Genomic DNA, 18,847 nt, shown 5'->3' with positions numbered 1-18,847 from the left:
TTGGCTTGCTACTTCCTGCCATTTTGCAACTGGTCCCTGGTCCCCACGGCAGCTGTTCTGGGATGACACCCATGACCTGTTTTCAAAACCTCAGTGGTGTCCACAAAGTGCAAGGCTGGAGGCCTTGCTTTTGTGTGTAGGACATCACGCAATAACGGACAGGCCACCTGTGTAGGGTTGCCAACTCCAGGCTGGCTGAGAAATTCCTGGCGATTTAGGGGCAGAGACAGATGAGGGCAGGCTTTGGAGAAGAGAGGGATCTCGGAGCCGTGGAATCCACCCTCCAAAGCAGGCGTGTTCTCCAGAGGAACTGATTGCTGTCCTCTGGAGACAAGTAACAATTCTGGGAATCTCCACGCTGTACCGGGAGATTGGCAAGCCTTCTGCAGAGGCGGAGCCCTCCGACTCCCAGACTGTGCCTAGCATTCACAAGATAGAGCCAGAGACACAGCCCAGAGACACAGGCCTCCACCCAGGTTTCCTTATTCTGAAGTCTTCCTCCCTACAAACTCCAGTGTTCATCTCTCCATTGCAGTGGCGTAGGAGGTTAAGAGCTCGTGTATCTAATCTGGAGGAACCAGGTTTGATTCCCAGCTCTGCCGCCTGAGCTGTGGAGGCTTATCTGGGGAATTCAGATTAGCCTGTGCACTCCCACACATGCCAGCTGGGTGACCTTGGGCTAGTCACAGCTTCTCCGAGCTCTCTCAGCCGCACCTACCTCACAGGGTGTCTGTTGTGAGGGGGGAAGGGCAAGGAGATTGTCAGCCCCTTTGAGTCTCCTACAGGAGAGAAAGGGGGGATATAAATCCAAACTCTTCTTCTTCTTCTTCATTGGGGTTCTACCGATTCCACTCCCGGGTCTGCAAAGGGGGAGGCTAACCCAGCCAGCCAAAGTAGAACCATCCCCCATAAGTGGCTGTTCCTTGCCCTGAAGGAAACTCGAGTGACTTCTGAGATCAAATCATCAAGCCGCTGCCTTTTGAGCAATTTGCATTGCTCATCCGCCCAAGATGAAACGGGCAGATTTGGACTTCTTGAGAAGGGGGGAGCTGGTTTTGCTTGCCTCGATGGGTCCATAAATTATCCCCCCCCCCCCGCACCTCCTTCAAGGCAAAAAACAGGGAGCACCCTGAGCAGAGTTAGACATTGAAATCAGACTTTTGAGAGGCACTCTGTAGGGCTGCCAGGTGCCAACTGCCAGGCGGGGCCTGGAGTTACAACGCATCTCCGGATGTCAACGATCAACTCTCCTGGAGAGAACGACTGCTTTGTGTGTCATGATACCTTGCTGAGCTTCTCCCCTTTCCGGACTCCCCCACTCCAAGGGCTTCACTCCCAAACTCTCCAAGTATTTCCCAACTAAGAATTGGCAGGTTGGGGCAGGGGGGGAGACATGCAGAGTCAAACGGTGCTTTAATGCAAAGCTGGGCAGAAGGTTAAGTGGGAGATGATAAGTTTGCCAGTTCCCGGTGGGAAATCCCTGGAAGGGGAGGGAGTCATCAGGATATGATGTCATAGAGTCCATCTTCCAAAGCAGCCATTTTTTCTCCAGGGAAAATGATCCCAGTTGCCTGGAGATCAGTTGTGACTCTGGGAGATCTGCAGCCCCTACCTGGAAGTGGCAACCCCAACGACCGGCTCACGGCATGTCTAAGTCTGGAACTCCTGCCAAAGAAATGCTCCACAAGATATACTTCACCAGCAGAGGGTTTGATCCCCCACTCCTTCCTCCACGTGAGCAGTGGACTCTCGTCTGGTGAACTGGATTTCTTTCCCCACTCCTACACTTGAAGCCTGCTGGGTGACCTTGTGCCAGTCACAGTTCTCTCAGAACTCTCTCAGCCCCACCTACCTCACAAGATGCCTGTTGTGGGGCCAGGAAAGGAAAGGAGTTTGTAAGCCACTTTGAGACTTGTTAATGGTTGAGAAAAGCAAGGTATACATCCAAACTCCTCCTCTTCTTTAAAGTTCTTCTGAAGGTTGCCAACCTGCAGTTGAGAGCCAGAAGGGTGTAGTGGAGCCCCACCTGCCTCACAAAGTGTCTGTTGTGAGGAGAGGAAGGGAAAGGAGTTTGTAAGCTGCCTTGAGTCTCCTCACAGGAGAGACATGCAGGGTATAAAACCAAATTCTTCTCCTTATGTATTGTCAAAGGTTTTCACGGCCGGATTCAACTGGCTGTGTTGGGTTTTCCGGGCTGTGTGGCCGTGGTCTGGCAGATCTACCAGACCATGACCACACAGCCCGGAAAACCCACCGCAACCAGTCTTCTTTTTATGTTCTCAAGAAAAAACATGCAGTTAACAAGAGCGTACTTCCGAATGTGTTTTTGAGGACTAGAGGCCCAAGTCATCCCAAGCTAGGAATCGATCCTCTGCAGGCAGACATTTTACGTAGGATGTATTTTTATACCCTACAGGCCTCTTATCAAGGCAACATGAAGAGGTTTGAACCCTACAAACCTATATAAATTCAAAGCATTATTCCGATGATGATCTTGCGCACAAATCGTTTCAGGATTCGATAAGTATTCTGTGAAAAAGGCAAACTCTTTGCTGGGGATCATTAGAAAAGGAATTGATAATAAGACTGCAAAGATTGTCATGCCCTTATATAAAGCCGTGGTGCGACCGCACTTGGAGTACTGTGTCCAGTTCTGGTTGCTACATCTCAAAAAGGATAGTGAAGAGATACAAAAAGTGCAGAGAAGGGCAATGAGGATGATTGAGGGATTGGAGCACCTTCCTTATGAGGAGAGGCTGCAGCGTTTGGGACTCTTTAGTTTGGAGAGGAGACTGCTGAGGGGGGATATGATTGAAGTCTATAAAATTATGCATGGGGTAGAAAATGTTGACAGAGAGACATTTTTCTCTCTTTCTCACAATACTAGAACCAGGGGGCATTCATTGAAAATGCTGGGGGGAAGAATTAGGACTAATAAAAGGAAACACTTCTTCACGCAACGTGTGATTGGTGTTTGGAATCTGCTGCCACAGGAGGTGGTGATGGCCACTAACCTGGATAGCTTTAAAAGGGGCTTGGACAGATTGATGGAGGAGAAGTCGATGTATGGCTACCAAGCTTGATCCTCTTTGATCTGAGATTGCAAATGCCTTAACAGACCAGGTGCTCGGGAGCAACAGCCGCAGAAGGCCATTGCTTTCACATCCTGCATGTGAGCTCCCAATGGCACCTGGTGGGCCACTGCAAGTAGCAGAGAGCTGGACTAGATGGACTCTGGTCTGATCCAGCTGGCTTGTTCTTATGTTCTTATGTTCTTATTTCCCAGAGTCCTCTCTTCAGGGCTGTTCAAAGGGACAGTGTCTTTATTTTTTAAAAAACATTTCTATACTCCTTTGCCAGTCAAATGAATGCCCTCGAGGCAGCAAACTATTAAAATGGCATTACAAATCAGTTTCTGAAAATGAGCACAACTATAAAAACGAGGAGAGCCAGTAAGAACCGCTGGGCAAAACAAGAAAGTCTCCTCCCACTGGTGGAATACAATGATCAAGACAGAAAGATGGATCTCCCTAATGAGGGAATTCCATAATTTTGATGCCGCAACCAAGAAACCCCTTTTTCGGCTGGCTAAACACTTAATCTCAGATGACTGGAGCACCCAAATCAGAGTCCTGAAGACAACTGTAATGATTGAGTAGGTTTGCATGGGAGTAGGTAGTAGGGTTGCCCGACTCCCACTGGAAAATGGGTACCCCCAGCTTCCTGCAAGCTCTCTCATCACTGCTCAGTTGGCCAGGGGAGAAATGGCACCAACACTTGGGGATGGGGTGGAAAACACCAGCAGTGTCCCAACAAGCTGATCTCATCCCCTGCGAATCTGGGGATGACATAGTGCATTGCTGGGGAATGCAGCCCTGGTTCTGCTGCCGTGTTTGGGCTACATTTTATGGTTAAACCATAGCATTTTGCTCAAATGCTAGAGTGCTGCCAGTGACACACTGATGTCACTTCCAGCGCACACAGGAAGTGACATCAGTACATCAATAGTGACATCAGCAAATCCCTGGTGAGGGCCCCGAGCCCCAGGTAACATCCCCACATTCCCTTCTGGTTGCTGCTGAGGACCCAACAACCCCAGTAGTTGGTTCTTACAGCAGCTCCCAGGGCTTTAAAGGTCAATACTATCAGGGTAGTGTGGTGGTTAAGAGCCGTGCACTCAAATGTGGAGAACTGGGTTCGATTCCCTACTCCTCCACGTGAAGCCTGCTGGATGACTTTGGCCCAGTCATAGTTCTCTCAGAATTCTCTCAGCCCCACCTATCTCATGAGGTACCTGTTGTGTGGAGGAAAACAAAAGGTGATTGTAAGCTACTTTGGGACTCCTTAAAAGTAGAAAAATCAGGGTATAAAAACCCAACTCTTCTTCTCTCTTTGTATAGAAGTCATTCACCATAGTGGAGCCGTGGTTAAGAGCTGCAGACTCTTAATCTGGATAATTGTGTTTTGTGCCCTTCTCCTCCACATGAAGCCTGCTGGGTGACCTTGGGCCAGTCACAGTTCTCTCAGAACACTCTCAGCCCCTCCTTCCTCACAAGGTATCTGTTGTGAGAGAGGAAGGGAAAGGTGTTTTTGAATTGCTTTGAGATTCCTTATGGGTCAGAAAAGCAAGGTATAAATCAAGACTCTTCTTCCTCCTCCACATGAAGCCTGATGGGTGACTTTAGGCTAATCACAGTTCTCTCTGAACTCTCTCAACCCCACCTACCTTACGAGATGCCTGTTGGGGGTGGGGGGAAGGAAGGGAAGGAGCTTGTAAGCCATTTTGAGACTCCCTAAAAATAGAGAAAAGGGGGTATAACAACTGGAAGCCAGCAGATAGAAGAAAAAGGGCGGAGTGGTTTAGGACCAAATAAGCACTTCAGTAAGTCAGGCCCTTCTGGCAGAGCTACGATCACTCCCCAGAGTTGAAAAAGCTTCACAAACACTCGGCTTCTTCCAAGAGAGACACCAGAGACTCAGTTCCCTCTTAACGAAACGGTTTAATTACAAAACGTTCCAGTGCTTCTGAATGGAGGCAGAAGGCAGCAGGGTGGGGTGTCCCCAAGCCCTGCCAGGAAAGGCCCAAAGCAGTGGGGGAGGCCCCCAAGAGTCCTCTCTCCGTGCCAAAGGACAAAGGAACCCGGTGTCCCAAACTACACAGACTTAAGCCACATCGCAGAGCCAAAGGGCAGGAAAGATGTCAAAGGCAGCATCCACACCCCGTTGGGGAGTTCAATCCCTTCTGCTGCCCAACAACAACTGTTTGCAACTGGATTCTCCTGTGGGACCATTCAGGGAGGTTCGTACTGCCTTAGGAAACAATACAGTGATGCGGCCAAAGAGCGCTTACGGGACAGAAGTTGGTTGAATTCCACACTGGACAGGGAGCGTTCTTGTCTTTTTATGAGCTACATAAGTTTGGGCAGGGAAAATTTCCCTTACGCAGCACTGCAGGTGACAGAGAAACTGTATATGCCAAAATTCTCCCTTCTGTCCTAGGAAATCTGGTCCCCCCCGCCCCCCCCAAGAAACTGGTTATGTTTCGGAGTGGAACCCCCAGTAGACAAAATCCCTTCACAGGCCCCATCAGCCTTTCCACCCACCCCAAGACCGCACAAGGATTGGGACCCTGGAGACAACCAAAGCCAGCCGTGGGGGATTTCTTGCCCATCTCCTCAGTTGTCTATCACGTATGGCGCCACGAGGTCCAGATCCACCAGAGCCTCTTGCAGGGGCTGCTCCACGTGGAAGTCCCGCTGGTGCTGGGGACGAGCCTTTTTGCCCCCCCGCTGGGGAACGGGCAGCTCCGAGTGGTGGGCAGGCAGAGGAGTGGTGAAGAAGAAGGGGTGCAGCAGCGCCTGGAGAACAAAAGCCCATGTATTTTTGTTTACTATTTACTACTAGTTTTATAGACCGCCCTCCCCCTGAGGGCTCAGGGCGGTTCACAACAGGTTAAAACAAACATGAAAACATAATTTAAATATCAATTATATAAAAACAGAACCCATTTTAAAATGTGGATGGCGTCTGACGACTCCCCTCCCCCCCTTGTGCCCACGGGAGGCCAGATGACATGGTAGATGTTGTTGTTTTTTTAACCAGGCTGGCCAAACGCCTGGCGGAACAGGTCTGTCTTGCAGACCACTCTGTAAGTCCCGCAGGGCCCTGATCTCCCTAGGGAGCCTGTTCCACCAGGTAGGGGCCAGGGCTGAAAAGGCCCTGCCCCTCGTCGAGGCCAGCCTGATCATTTTGGGGCCAGGGATCACAAGTAGGTCCTCCTCCGAGGAGCGGAGAGGCCTACCGGGGCAATATGGGGAGAGGTGGTCCCTCAGGTATGCAGGTCCGAGACCGCGAACGGCTTTGAAGGTCAAAACCAACACTTTAAACATAGTTTAAAGAGAATCACCTGGCTGGATCACCCCCAGCGGACATCGAATTCTGTGTTCAGGGGGCTTCATCGAACCCAGGGCTGGGTTTAAAACAAACATGTGGAAGAAATTGTAAGGACTCCTCCTCCCCCTTTTGTAAATGTGGCTTCCACAAGTGCTTTGCTAAGGAGAGAGGAACTTAACCCTCAGACAGTCATCTTCCCACCTGAAAAGCCGTCCACTGAGCTACTGATGGACTTTTCATTTTCTTCACTTCTAAGTTTCTGTTTCTTTAGGGTTTTGTTCCCACCGCCCAGTTCTGCACACGTTTTGCTCCCTCTAGTGGCCAATTCAACATCCAGCCACATTAAATGCAGTCCTATCTTCTTGCAGTGTGAAACTGCAGGTTTTGATGCTGGATTTGAGGGTGTTTGATGTTCAATTGAAAGGCTGCTGCCCATTTCCACACAACAAATCTCAGGTAAAGGTATGAGACATGTCCTCCAAGCCTGAAAACAGCATCTTTGTGAAGTGGGCCCTTCAGAAATGAAGCCCTTCCTGTCCTGGTGGGTTGCAAACGTGCTTGAGGGGCGCTTTTTCAACAGAGACGGCAGCAAAGCTGGTTTGAGGAAGATCACGGCAATGCCGGAGGAAACCTGGAAAGTGGGTGGCTCAAGTTGGGGTGTCACAAAAAATATGCTCCTGATTCGAAGCAAAGGGGAGCAAAACATCTGTGCAGAGGCAGCCCAGCACCAGAAGCTACTTCACAGCCCTGGCTGACCACCAAAGAGCCTTCTGGACTGTAAAAGCCCAGCAGAGATTCAACCCAATGTTAAAAAGAACAGGTTCAAGACATAAATGATAAACCTGCCGTACCAATATGTGGCATTCACCTGCTACCTAAAACTCAGTAAGGTGGGCACTGGGAAAATTAATGCAGAAAGGGAATTCCAGAGGACCAGAGAAGCCCCCATTTCTAGTCACCACCTGGTAGGGGAGGGCGAAACAAAGAAAGCTGGGTCTCCAAGGAAGATCTGAGCTGATGAGTGTGTTCACAGGAGAGCAAACAGCCCTTTAAGCATGCTGGTTCCAAACTGTTAGAACCTTAACAGCTAAGACCCAACACTTTAAATTCTGCCTAGAACTTAGCAGGCATCTTCATGGATGCAGAAACAAGAAGAAGAAGAAGAAGAAGAAGAAGAAGAAGAAGAAGAAGAAGAATTGGATTTATATCCCCCTTTTCTCTCCTATAGGAGACTCAAAGGGGTTTACAAACTCCTTTCCCTTCTCCCCTCACAACAAACACCTTGTGAGGTAGGTCAGGCTAAGAGAGTTCTGAGAGAACTCTGTCTAGCCCAAGATCACCCAGCACAGGCTAATCTGAATTCCCCAGATAAAGCCTCCACAGCTCAAGTGGCAGAGTGGGGAATCAAACCCAGTTCCTCCAGATTAGAGTACACCTGCTCTTAACCACTACGCCAACTGCTGTTACTGTACATTCCTAGCCCCTCCCCCCTCCCTCTCTCTCTCCCCCCCTCTCTCTCTCATATACCCAAACAAATCCAAAGCAAGAACCATTCCTTACTTTGTTTGAGCACACAAGTCACCATCAGCTGGTCTTTCCAGATGGCAACTCCACTCCCGTTTAAAAACAAAGAGAAATTCCCATTCCCGTTAAACAGCTGAACAGCCTACAGTGCTCTCTGGGGGGACCATTTGGGACATTCCATTCAGAACTCCAAAAGCCTTTCCAGAGCCTTTTGTACCCCACATCTTTCCCACACAGCATTCCTGTGCCTCAAAAGAGCAGAGTGTGGATCCAGCCAGCCATAGATCTCTTCCACAGTTTACTCCCAGCCCTCCAGGAGCCCTTTCTGATCCCAGGAAAGTTGGTTCTCATTCAACTGGTGCGGACTAACAGCCGTTTAGGAGTGGTTAAAAGCGATGGACTCTAGTCTGGAGAACCAGGTTTTATTCCCCACTCCTCCACAGCAGCAGACTCTAATCTGGTGGACTGGGTTTGTTTCCCCGCATGAAGCCTGCTGGGTGACCTTGGGCCAGTCACAGTTCTCTCAGAATTCTCTCAGCCTCAGCTACCTCACAAGGTGACTCTTGTGGGGAGGGGAATGGAAGGAGTTTGTAAGCTGCTTTGAGACTCCTTAAAAGAAAAGTGAGATATAAAAACCAACTCTTCTCCTTAAAGGCGTGGTGGCGGAAATAGGAGCCGAGGCAGAAAGAGTGATTCCCCCTCCTCACTGCAGTGTAGCAAACCTGCGTGGCTCTTTGTCTACATGGATCCCACAAGCCCAGAAACACCTATTTTTAGGGTGGGAGAGTGCTGGATTCTGCGCCCGGCTCCCCTGCCTTTCATACAATTTTCTATGGACCTGGAGCTGTGACTTATTCAGCAAAAAAATATTTTTAGGACATAACAGTCACTACAGGAAGGAAAGCGTCTAATAGCTGGCACGGTACGAGAGCTGGCACTTACAAGATGTGACTCTTAAACATATGCTTTTTTTTTTTTTTAAGTAAGTTTGTACCGTCCTCCCCGACACAAGGCAGGGCGGCTTCCAGCGACAATCCCACACCAGTGTGATTCCACATCAAGCTTCGCACATTCACAGCAAAAATCGTTATGAATAGATAAAACAGATTCCATTCCAGCATAATAATTCCATTCCGTTATCTCTCAGTCAGAGAACCCAGGTAGGAAGACAAGAAGGAGGAGGCAGAAGAAGGAGAAAGAGGAGGTACAGCCCATCTCTGTCCTCAACCATAAGCCTCGTGTTCATCTCACAGGCCCTGCCGAACTGAGCTGGGTCCTACAGGGCACGGGGTCTCACTCGGCAGAGAGTTCCACCAGGCCAGAGACTAAGACTTCCCATGAAGGAGTTGTTGTCCTTCAGAGAGCATTCACGTTGGAGGAAGCTGGCGGTCTTAGTGGTGGCTGACTTTCAGAACTGATGAAGAAGAAGAAGAAGAAGAAGAAGAAGAAGAAGAAGAAGAAGAAGAAGAAGAAGAAGAAGAAGAAGAAGAAGAAGAAGAAGAAGAAGAAGAAGAAGAAGAAGAAGAAGAAGAAGAAGAAGAAGAAGAAGAAGAAGAAGAAGAAGAGGATTTATATCCCCCTTTTCTCGGGTCTGTCCAGTCGTTCGGTCTTTTGGGGAGGAAGTAACTACTCATGTCAAGTTTGTTTTTGCTTCATGCTCGATCTAGAACCCACTTCTTTGGAGCAGAACCCCTCGCATTTACTATGTAATTTATTCTAGGATCATTTGCTCTTGACCACCAACCATTCAAATACACGCTGCTGTTTGCCCCACTGAGATCTTCCTCTTGTTTCTTGAGAAAGGAGTGCTGGTCTCATCCAGGACTGGCTAGGAGCCCTGGTCATGTCTGCACTGGGGCCCCTTACCTGTGCAGCCCGCACACGGAGCCTGGAAGGATACACCAGGAACTGCTTCAGGAGATGCACAGCCTGCGGCGAGGCGTCTGGGACCACCTGCTCCAAGGGGACGGGGGGCTTCTCTTTGAACGAGATCTTGTTGTAATCAGGCAGTTCGGTGATCTCCTGTCCCGAGTAAGAATAGCAATCACACACAGGGCCATCAAGTCACAGCTGACGTTTGGTGACCCCATAAGGTTTTTCAGGGCAGGAGAAGAGCAGAGGGGGCCTGCCACTGCATGACGACCAGAGACCTCCTTGGTGGTCTCCCATCCAAGGACTAACCAGGACTGACCCTGCTTAGCTTCCAAGATCTGACAATATTGAGCTAGCCTGGACCAGCCAAGTCAGGGTCTCAAGACAGAGAGCAGGGTGGAAATTCGCAAACTTTTGGTTCTCTAATCTTTCCTCCCGTAGACATGGGATGAAACCTCAGGGGGGGAAATCCTTATCACTGTTAAACCCACCGGCCAGATATTTTGGTTGGGGGTCCCGAGCACTCCAAGGACACAGCACAACTGCTCGATATCATTCTCGCCAGGGAAGAGCGGGGAATTGTTCAGAAGTTCCGCAAAGATGCAGCCCACAGCCCTGTAGAGAGGTAGGAGAGAAGGTGTGCGGCAGAACCAGGAGGGGAGGGGCCTCAGAAGAGGGGTGGGACCAACAATCTAACGCAAAACCACTGGATTTGATGCTCCAAATTCAAACTCTGTTCATCACTGTAGCTCAGAGGTATATGGGGGGGGGGGGGAATGGCGCCTGGAGACAACCCCTTCTCCAACCAACCCCTGCTCAGGGGCAGGGCTCGGGGGCAGGGCTGCCCACTGCTGAGTCCAGCCCCCAGCCTACATGCAGGCCAGCAGAGCTGGAGACGAGGGATGAGGCTCAGGGGCAGGGAGGAAGAGAAGAAGACGACTTTGGAAGAGACTCAAAGGAGCTTACAATCTCCTTTCCCCCCTCCCCCACAACAAACACCATGTGAGGTGGGTGGGGCTGAGAGAGTTCCAAAGAACTGTGACTAGCCCAAGGTCACCCAGCTGGCGTGTGTGGGAATGCACAAGCTAATCTGGTTCACCAGATAGGCCTCCACAGCTCAAGTGGCAGAGCGGGGAAACAAATCCGGTCCCCCAGATTAGAGTGCACCTGCTCTTAACCACTACACCAAGCTAGCACCATGCTGGGAGGCGGGGGGTGGGGCTCATTGGCATGCGGATGGGGCGCATGTCTTTTGGTCATGTGGGGGGGTGTCCGGTGCCCCCTATGTGGCCAAAAGACGTGCACCTGAGGACATGGGTGACCCTATAGGATGCATTTTTGGTTCCCTATCCCAAACTCCCAACTCCCACGGCTGGGTTGAGAACCTTGGCAATTAAATGGGCTGTGTTTTGGTTATGGCTTGCGCCCTCATAAGAACAAGCCAGCTGGATCAGACCAGAGTCCATCTAGTCCAGCTCTCTGCTACTTGCAGTGGCCCACCAGGTGCCTTTGGGAGCTCACAGTGAATGATTGAGTGAGAGTGAGAGAGACAGAGAAAGAGAAAGGAGAGAAAGAAAGAGAGAAAGAAAGAGAGAAAGAAAGAGAGAGAGAAAGAAAGAAAGAAAGAAAGAAAGAAAGAAAGAAAGAAAGAAAGAAAGAAAGAAAGAAAGAAAGAAAGAAAGAAAGAAAGAAAGAAAGAAAGAAAGAAAGAAAGAAAGAAAGAAAGAAAGAAAGAAATTGCTTCTGTTGGGATTGAGATATCTGTGGCCTGTCTGTGTGACAAACTTAAACTTGCTTCTCTGTTGCCTCCTTCCCCCCTGAATCCTCACAAAAAAACAGATCTCATCAAGTGAACAATTCTCCCCAACCCACACTTGCCAGGGTTTGTTGTGAGGAAGCCAATTCATGTCGCTAGTGTAGCAGCAGTGGGAAGATGGCCAGGAACATCTCTGCCAACTGAGCTTCTATGGTCTTCCTTTGTTGCAGGTATGGGAAATGGAGGCTCGCTAGAGGCTCTCCTTGCAAGGGAGGAAGGCTGGGAATGTCCTTGCCAGTGGAATGGGATTTGAGCAGAACATTTGTTTCTCCTGTGTTGCAGAGGTGGAAAACTGGGCAAAGTCAGGGGTTCTCTTTGCAAGGGAGGAAAGCTCCGGAGGAAGGGGATCCAATGAGCCGCAACCAGGGACCGGGCTTTTTCAGTCTTGGTCCCTAGTGCTGACTGGTGAAACGAGGGCCCTGCAGGCTCCCAGGCGTGTTCCGCCAGGCGTGAGGCTGGGAATGAAAATTCTATTTTTCCATTTATTTTGAGAATCACTTGGAGCAGGGTAGAAATGCAACAAACGTACTTGTCCTGGGAGGTGCCCAGGTCTGGGAACCTATAGAAGCCCAAAGTGCAGTGAGCTGCCACAAACCCCAGTCACGTGCCACCGTTCCCTGTTGCTGACGGGAAAACCATTACAATTGTTTCGGAACTGCAGGAGTCCCTTAGCCGCTTTTCTGCAAGTCCGCACAGAAACAGTTAGGAGCAAATCTTGAGGGTCACCCTGAACTCCTAGTGCTAACTAATTCTGCCCTCTACCCCTTCAGTATTGCTGAGATACTGAACTGAGTTAATCTTTCATTGAGATGAACATGCTGTTGTAGGCGCAGAAGGCATATAAAGGTTTTACTTTGTTATATGCAAAGGTTTTCTTCTTGCCCCCCATTACTTTCTTTCTGTAATGGGGAGTTGGCAACCATAATGTAGCTGAGCAAAGAAAAGATGCAGGCCTGAAAGTCTATTCTCTTTCTGTTACTAGGCAAGCTTGATAGTTTAAGCAGAGTGCCCTTTGTCCAGAGTTATACAAAATGTGCGGATTCAACTGTTTTAAGGTCTTAGATGCCTTGAATTTGCCCTTCTTCTGGAGACAGAAGAAAGAAACATGAAAATGTTTAGGCTCTTTTCCTAGGAAGAAGGACAGCAAAAGGCAATAGAGATAGGAAAGAAACATGTCCTAGTTCATCTTGCGTCAAAGGATCAGATGCTCCCATCTTCCAATAAGGGTCTTAGAATACTCAAATGTTTTAGGGAAAGGGAAAATCTCCACCTTTCTTTATGACTGATTGATGATGATGAACTTTGGGGTGTATTCTTTTTACTGCTATTCTGATGTTAACCTATAAAAGTAAGAACACACTGTCATCTTGTGTGGTTCCCCTGATGCTGTTTGCCCGGTTGTTGGCGTGAATAAAATATTAAATTTTATTCCTTTGTCGGCTTAAGCTTTTTGGCTTAAATATTTTGAACCCGTTACCCTGCTGTAACACTGTCTCACCTCTGAGAGGACAGAGATCTCTTCCAGTGAAGGGCAGAATGCAAAGGAAACAGTCATAAGCTATGTACTCAGCTCGGCATAAAACATGGCAATGGGGAGGGGGTGGTTAAATGGCTTCTCAAGTTCTGTGCTGAGCACTTCCCTCCCTTAGGAAAAGAGCTCTGACAGCAAATGACACGTCAAAGACACTCACCACAGATCCACACCTTCATCGTATTTCCGAGCTCCGTAGAGGAGTTCTGGGGCTCGATACCACCTAAGGGAGAAGATTGCACATGTCACACCAAATCCTGCAAATGTTTAGCACTTCCCTAGCCAATACGACCTTTGCACTTACAGGGCACATGGATCCCGGCCATGTCCTATTCTGAAGCCACTGGATTACTTTAGGATAAATCTCAAGAACTTGGTCCTTTGGCCAAATATAGGCTTCATTCTCCCTGTACCGGCTGTCTATTGTCGGATATCTGACCAGTTCACTCCTCCTAACCCCCAGTCATCTAATTCACCTGGTAGCCACTTTGTGGCTATACAGCCGGTCTCCATCTCTGGTGAACACCCTGGCCAGGCCAAAGTCAGCAATTTTAAGCTGCCCCGTGGAGCTGATCAGCAGATTGGCTGGTTTCAGGTCCTGAAAGACACAGAGCAGAATTCAGAGGGAGAGATCCTCAGATGTAAAGGAGAGCTGGGGAAAGGACTGAGCCATGTGATCGCCAGAATAAGTGGATCAGAATTTGAAAAAGGACAACAATCCCTAGTGGTCAGGACGAGGCCTCACCCGGTGCATGATGGCGTTGGCATGGCAGAAAGCCACCCCCTTGAGCAGCATGAGCATGTAGCCTTTCACTTGGCCATCAGTGAGGGGCTGCTCAGAGTTGCGGATCACCTCAGAAAGATCCGAGATCATGTACTCAAACACCAAGACGAAGCCAGTGCCGTGGGGAAAGACGTCCTTCAGCTTCACTACCTGCAAAGAGAAAAGGCATGGGCCAAAGTCAGCCTCAGAACCCCTCAAATCAGGCTCCCACTGCTGGGTTGCTAGGCAGCGTCTGGCAGTCAGTGGGAGGGGGACATGGCAGTGCACCCGACAAAAATAAATGCAGCCTCATGAGCTTACCAGTTAATACAGGACGTGACAAACGGCAGCTCCAGGAATCGCTGGAAAATCTGTGGTAAAACCATAGTTTCCTGGAATTCCTAGAGCTACCTTTTGTGCCACTACTGGCATGAATTTCCAGTAAGCACATGAGGCTGCTTTTTAATTTTTATTTTTTTCTTGCGCTGCTGGGATTTTTCTTGCCCTGGGGGCTTCGCAGCCCTACCCCACTGGAGAGGCCTGTGCAACTAGGGGGTTTACAGTATTTCTCAAATGTTAGCGGGAGAATCAGAACTCCGCTGTCATTACAATCCTGAACGCTTCCACTGGGAAGGAGAGACACAATAGCAACCACATTTCCAACATTTGCGCCTGTTACACACACGAGGACGGTGAGTATGGCACAGAATACCGGAAGAGCATCAGCCTGACTTTCACTTTCAGATTTGTCTAGGGCCAGCCTGGGAGAGAAATTCCTAAAGCCCACATATCTTGGACAGTCAAGAATAATGTGAGCAAGAGTCTCCACTTGATTTTTACAGTGTGGACAAACGTGATCCTGGAGAGGGATGGATAAGTAACGACCCTTTATAATGGCCTATGGGAAGGTATTGGATCTGGCCCTTGTGATAATCCATCTCTGTTGGGATTCAGTTAATAATTCAAGATATTTTGCTGTGTGCCCCTGTTCCGGTATTATTCCGACAGAGAGGGGTGAGCATGATTTATTTGCTTGCTCCAACAAGATATGATATTCCTGTTCTAGAAGTCTGCACAAGGTTTGGACGATCTCTCTAGGTGTCAGCATACAGAGATCTTCAGAAGTAATAAAACTATTGAGTAAATTTTTGATTTGAGAAGTTGATACCATTCGGTAGACAAAATAGGTCAGGGCGCGCAGTGTATATTAAACTGCGCACATCAGAGTTAAAACATAATTTGATCCAATACTTGAATGTATTCAGCCATGCTCTTGTTTCAAGTAGGTTCTGACCAGTTTCTAAGCATAGTACAGCATATGGTACAGAGTGTGGTAATCCGAGTATTTTATAGAGGAAGCCAGATTGTATTCTTTCAACAGAATTGTTCCATGCAGTTATCCATAAGGGAACTCCATAGAGAAGTTGCTGAACTACCTTGGAGTTGAAAACCTTTAGAGCTGCTGGGACATATCCCCTTCCCCTGGTGTGAAAAAACTTTACCACTGCTGAAGCAGTGTGAACATCAGCCTGACATGCAGAAGGTCCCAGGTTCAATCCCCGGCATCTCCGGTGAAGAAGGGCCAGGCAGTAGGTGACGTGAAAGATCTCAGCCTGAGTCCCTGGAGGCAGTGCCGATCCTGATGGGCCAAGGGTCTGATTTTGCCCATGGCAGTTTCTCGGGTGTGAACCGGAGATTCCCTGATCCTGAACTAACCAATGGATTTATTGTCTCATTCCATTTGTTTTCAAGGTTTCAATCCAACCCACATCTTTCCCAATATACAATCTCATTTCACTCTTAACAGGGGGGGGGGGAGAGATCACCCACTACTCACATGCTGGTTTTCCTCGATCTCCTGCAACGCTTTGATCTCCCGCAGGGCTTGGTTTGGGATACCATCCTCCAGCTTACGGAGAGCCACCTTCTTCAGGGCAACTGTCTCCCCTGTCTGCACAGAACAAGGGCACAAAGGCAGTCCAGAGGAGGGGCTCTGGGACTCCACTTGCCGTCTTCGGCCACTTCCCCTCCCAGAACTGAAAAGGACTACAGGATCTTTCAATCCCAGCTCCCAATGGGCAAGAGGGATCCTGCTCACCTCAATGTTTTTGGCTTTGAAAACAATGCCGTGGGCCCCCTCTCCGATGTGGCCCAGGATACTGTACTGGTCCATGGATGCTCCCTTGTGAATGGAAATGGGAAAATAAATCACACTGCAGCATCTACAGTGTCTCCCACACACAACCTTATGGAATAACAGTAGTGAACACCCATTTAGAATCCAGATTCTCTCAGGAGTCATAAAGCCGAAGGTATCAATGCTGTTGTCCTCGCAACAACTTTAATCTAGTTTCAGACCTGCAAAGCAAAGGAAGTGTAGGCCCAAGAAGCAAAATTAGAATCACAAAATTAAAATTGGGTGGAGAGGGAGAGAAACTCTTCTACTGCCACTTCATGTCCAAACGAACCATTTCTCCATCATCCTCATAGGAACAGGAACACTTAACACCTGTTGAGTTTCTACCTGCCATGATGCTGCTGTTAACGCCTCTGGACCAGTTTAGAAGGAATTGTTAAAAGGCAACCTCCATCTCCACATGAACACGACTGCTGACCAGTTGAATTTTGGGTCATGCTAACTGCATGCAAAATGCATGCTACCTACCTACCTACAGGAACCCCGGGCACAGTTTCTAGGGTTGCCAACCTCCAGGTGCGACCTGGAGACCTCCCATTACTACAACTGATCTCCAGCTACCAGCTATCAGCTCCCCGGGGAAAATGGCTGCTTTGGAAGGTAGTCTCCATGGAATTATACCTTCCTGGGGCGCTCTCCCCCAAACCCCGTCATCCCCCAGGCTCCGCCCACAAAGTTCCAGGTATTTCCCAACCTGGAGTTGGTAACTCCAATCCCCCCCCCCTTCCCTGCAAAGATCTGCTCCCGCGAGGGATCAGCTGATTCGTTCTCTAAGCAGAATTACCACGGCGGGGCTGCTGTGATCATTTCAAAGCACCGCCTTAAAAACAAGCCTCCACCCCATCTTTTTTACTTAATTTTTCCAGATCCCTACGCGCACCCCAACAGTTTTGTCCCACTTCCGGAGCCTGCGAAGCAGAACCGGAAGCGGTGGCTGCGCGGGCCGGTCGATACCTCTTTGACTTTGCAGGCGGGTCCGCGTTGCCTAGCAACGCATTGTCGAAGCTTCCTGAAACCTCCGCGGCTTCTATCACCTGACACAGAACGACTCTCTGCCCTTAAAGAGGCAGCAGCCGGGAGGAGGAGTGGCCGCCGTCCTTGCCTACTGCAACACCCCAGATCAAGTGATCGCCTGCAGGGCAAGGAACTGGTCTGTTCGTGACTTTCACAACGGCTCGCTCCAAAGCACCCGAATCCGAAGAAAGAGAAAAGTGATGATGATGATTCACCTGTGCAAGTTGTCGACAGAGGTTGATCTGTTTCCGTTGCAAGCAAGCACACTCAGAAGGTACAAAAGGCTCTTCAAGTTACAGAACAGACCAGACCAGGATTGAACAAAGCACAGCTTGTTGAAATAACTGGATGTCCTTTTCGGACTATTCCGGTGAATGAAAAAGAGATCTTAACCTCCTTCATCTACTCTGTGAAGAATGAGGAACAAATCTGACCTACAAATGGATGGTGCTGTCCACTAAATCAGCAAACTTGGGATTTGCAGACTGTTTTGCATGTACTGAAGCTTTTCTTATAACTGGTATTCGGGAAGGAAATCCTGATATTATTTTTCATTGCTGTCAGAAGTGTGTGTGTGGGGGGGGGGGGGATTGCTAAAAAATATTTCCATGGTAAAAGAGATTTTAAATATTGGCACTTGCAAATAAAGGGGGTCATTTAGTAAATTTTACAGGGCTGCATTAAGAGGCCCTTTGTAATCTGAGACCCTAATAACGATAATGTACTCAGTTTATGTATAAACCCAACCCTGCTGGGGCCAGCAGTTTGTAGCCTCCCCAGCCTTCCCTGCTTGACTCGGCATTAACAAAGGATAGAATGTGATTTTAATTTCTTCATTATTTCTAGCTTAATTTGGATTCCCACCAGCACCAATTCTTATTAGCTGCTCTAAGACCTTCAGGGAAAAAAACCACACAGCACAGTCATACAAATAGCGAAATAAATGAAGGGGGTCATGTTGAAGCAGGATTATCAATTCCAACGGCAGGTTTAGGGGCAGAGTTTTGGGGAGGGAGCTCAGAAGGGATTGGATGTCGTCCACTTTTCAAAACTGGCCTTTTCTCCAGGGGGGTCACCTGGACATCCGTTGTCATTCTGGAAGAACTCCAGCCTGCAGCTAGAGGTTGGTCACCCTTTGCTGACACCAGATCCAAGACAGACTTCTGTTGGGGGACACAGCGCCTGGGAGGCTCCCGAGTACGGCAGCCATTCTGCTTGGAAAGGGGTCTCACAGCACCCGGGAGGCTCTCAAGTACGGCAGCACCTTGCTTGGAAAAGGGCCCCCCAACATCCAGGGGGGGCACCTGAGTACAGCAATAGACTGCTTGGAAAAAGGCCTCTCACGTGCGACTGACCTCTCCTTCCAAAGGTGGTTTCGAAGAAAACTGCTGACATTGCAGACTCTCTGGCTCCAATGTGTGCACGTGCAAATGCCAATTCCCCTGCTCAAATCCCCCTGTGCTCTTTGCCCCCTTCCATTGTGTTGTGCTTCCCCCCCACCTGCATGCCGTGTTTGATTTTCCACCTGTAACTGTCAATAAAAAGGCTGGAAGGGAAGCAGTACGGTAGAGTTGCTCCCTGCTTCTCTCACTGGCCGAAACGAGCGCTGCGCCGGACATGGTGCCCGGCAGGCTCCGATGATGGCGGAACCCGTAAACGGCAGAACACTCAACGTGGGGGAATTGGTAGTGCAAAAACTTTTTAACATGTCATTCAATATATTTCTGTCTCACTTTG

General features: G+C 49.1%; 1 protein-coding gene across 7 annotated transcripts; it reads right to left on the bottom strand.

Moving 5' to 3' along the window:
- Positions 1 to 4,980: 4,980 nt before the first annotated feature.
- On the bottom strand, positions 4,981 to 17,076 carry CDK20 (cyclin dependent kinase 20). 7 transcript variants are annotated; one of them, XM_048492094.1, is made up of 9 exons: positions 17,051 to 17,076; positions 15,998 to 16,081; positions 15,737 to 15,850; positions 13,882 to 14,070; positions 13,613 to 13,734; positions 13,297 to 13,359; positions 10,281 to 10,404; positions 9,784 to 9,939; positions 4,981 to 5,858 (listed from the first exon to the last, which is right to left on the bottom strand). In XM_048492094.1, exons 2-9 carry the CDS (start codon positions 16,070 to 16,072, stop codon positions 5,676 to 5,678), a joined length of 1,026 nt encoding a protein of 341 aa, XP_048348051.1. In that variant the 5' UTR covers positions 16,073 to 16,081; positions 17,051 to 17,076; the 3' UTR covers positions 4,981 to 5,675. The 7 variants fall into 7 exon arrangements, with proteins under 7 accessions (XP_048348051.1, XP_048348045.1, XP_048348048.1 ...); XM_048492088.1 differs by lacking the exon at positions 17,051 to 17,076 and adding an exon at positions 16,977 to 17,035; XM_048492091.1 differs by lacking the exon at positions 17,051 to 17,076 and adding an exon at positions 16,954 to 17,021.
- Positions 17,077 to 18,847: the final 1,771 nt, after the last annotated feature.

This window comes from Sphaerodactylus townsendi, linkage group LG03, assembly GCF_021028975.2.
Source record: "Sphaerodactylus townsendi isolate TG3544 linkage group LG03, MPM_Stown_v2.3, whole genome shotgun sequence".
Taxonomy (NCBI): Eukaryota; Metazoa; Chordata; class Lepidosauria; order Squamata; family Sphaerodactylidae; genus Sphaerodactylus; species Sphaerodactylus townsendi.
This window is presented reverse-complemented; position numbering and strand designations above follow the sequence as displayed.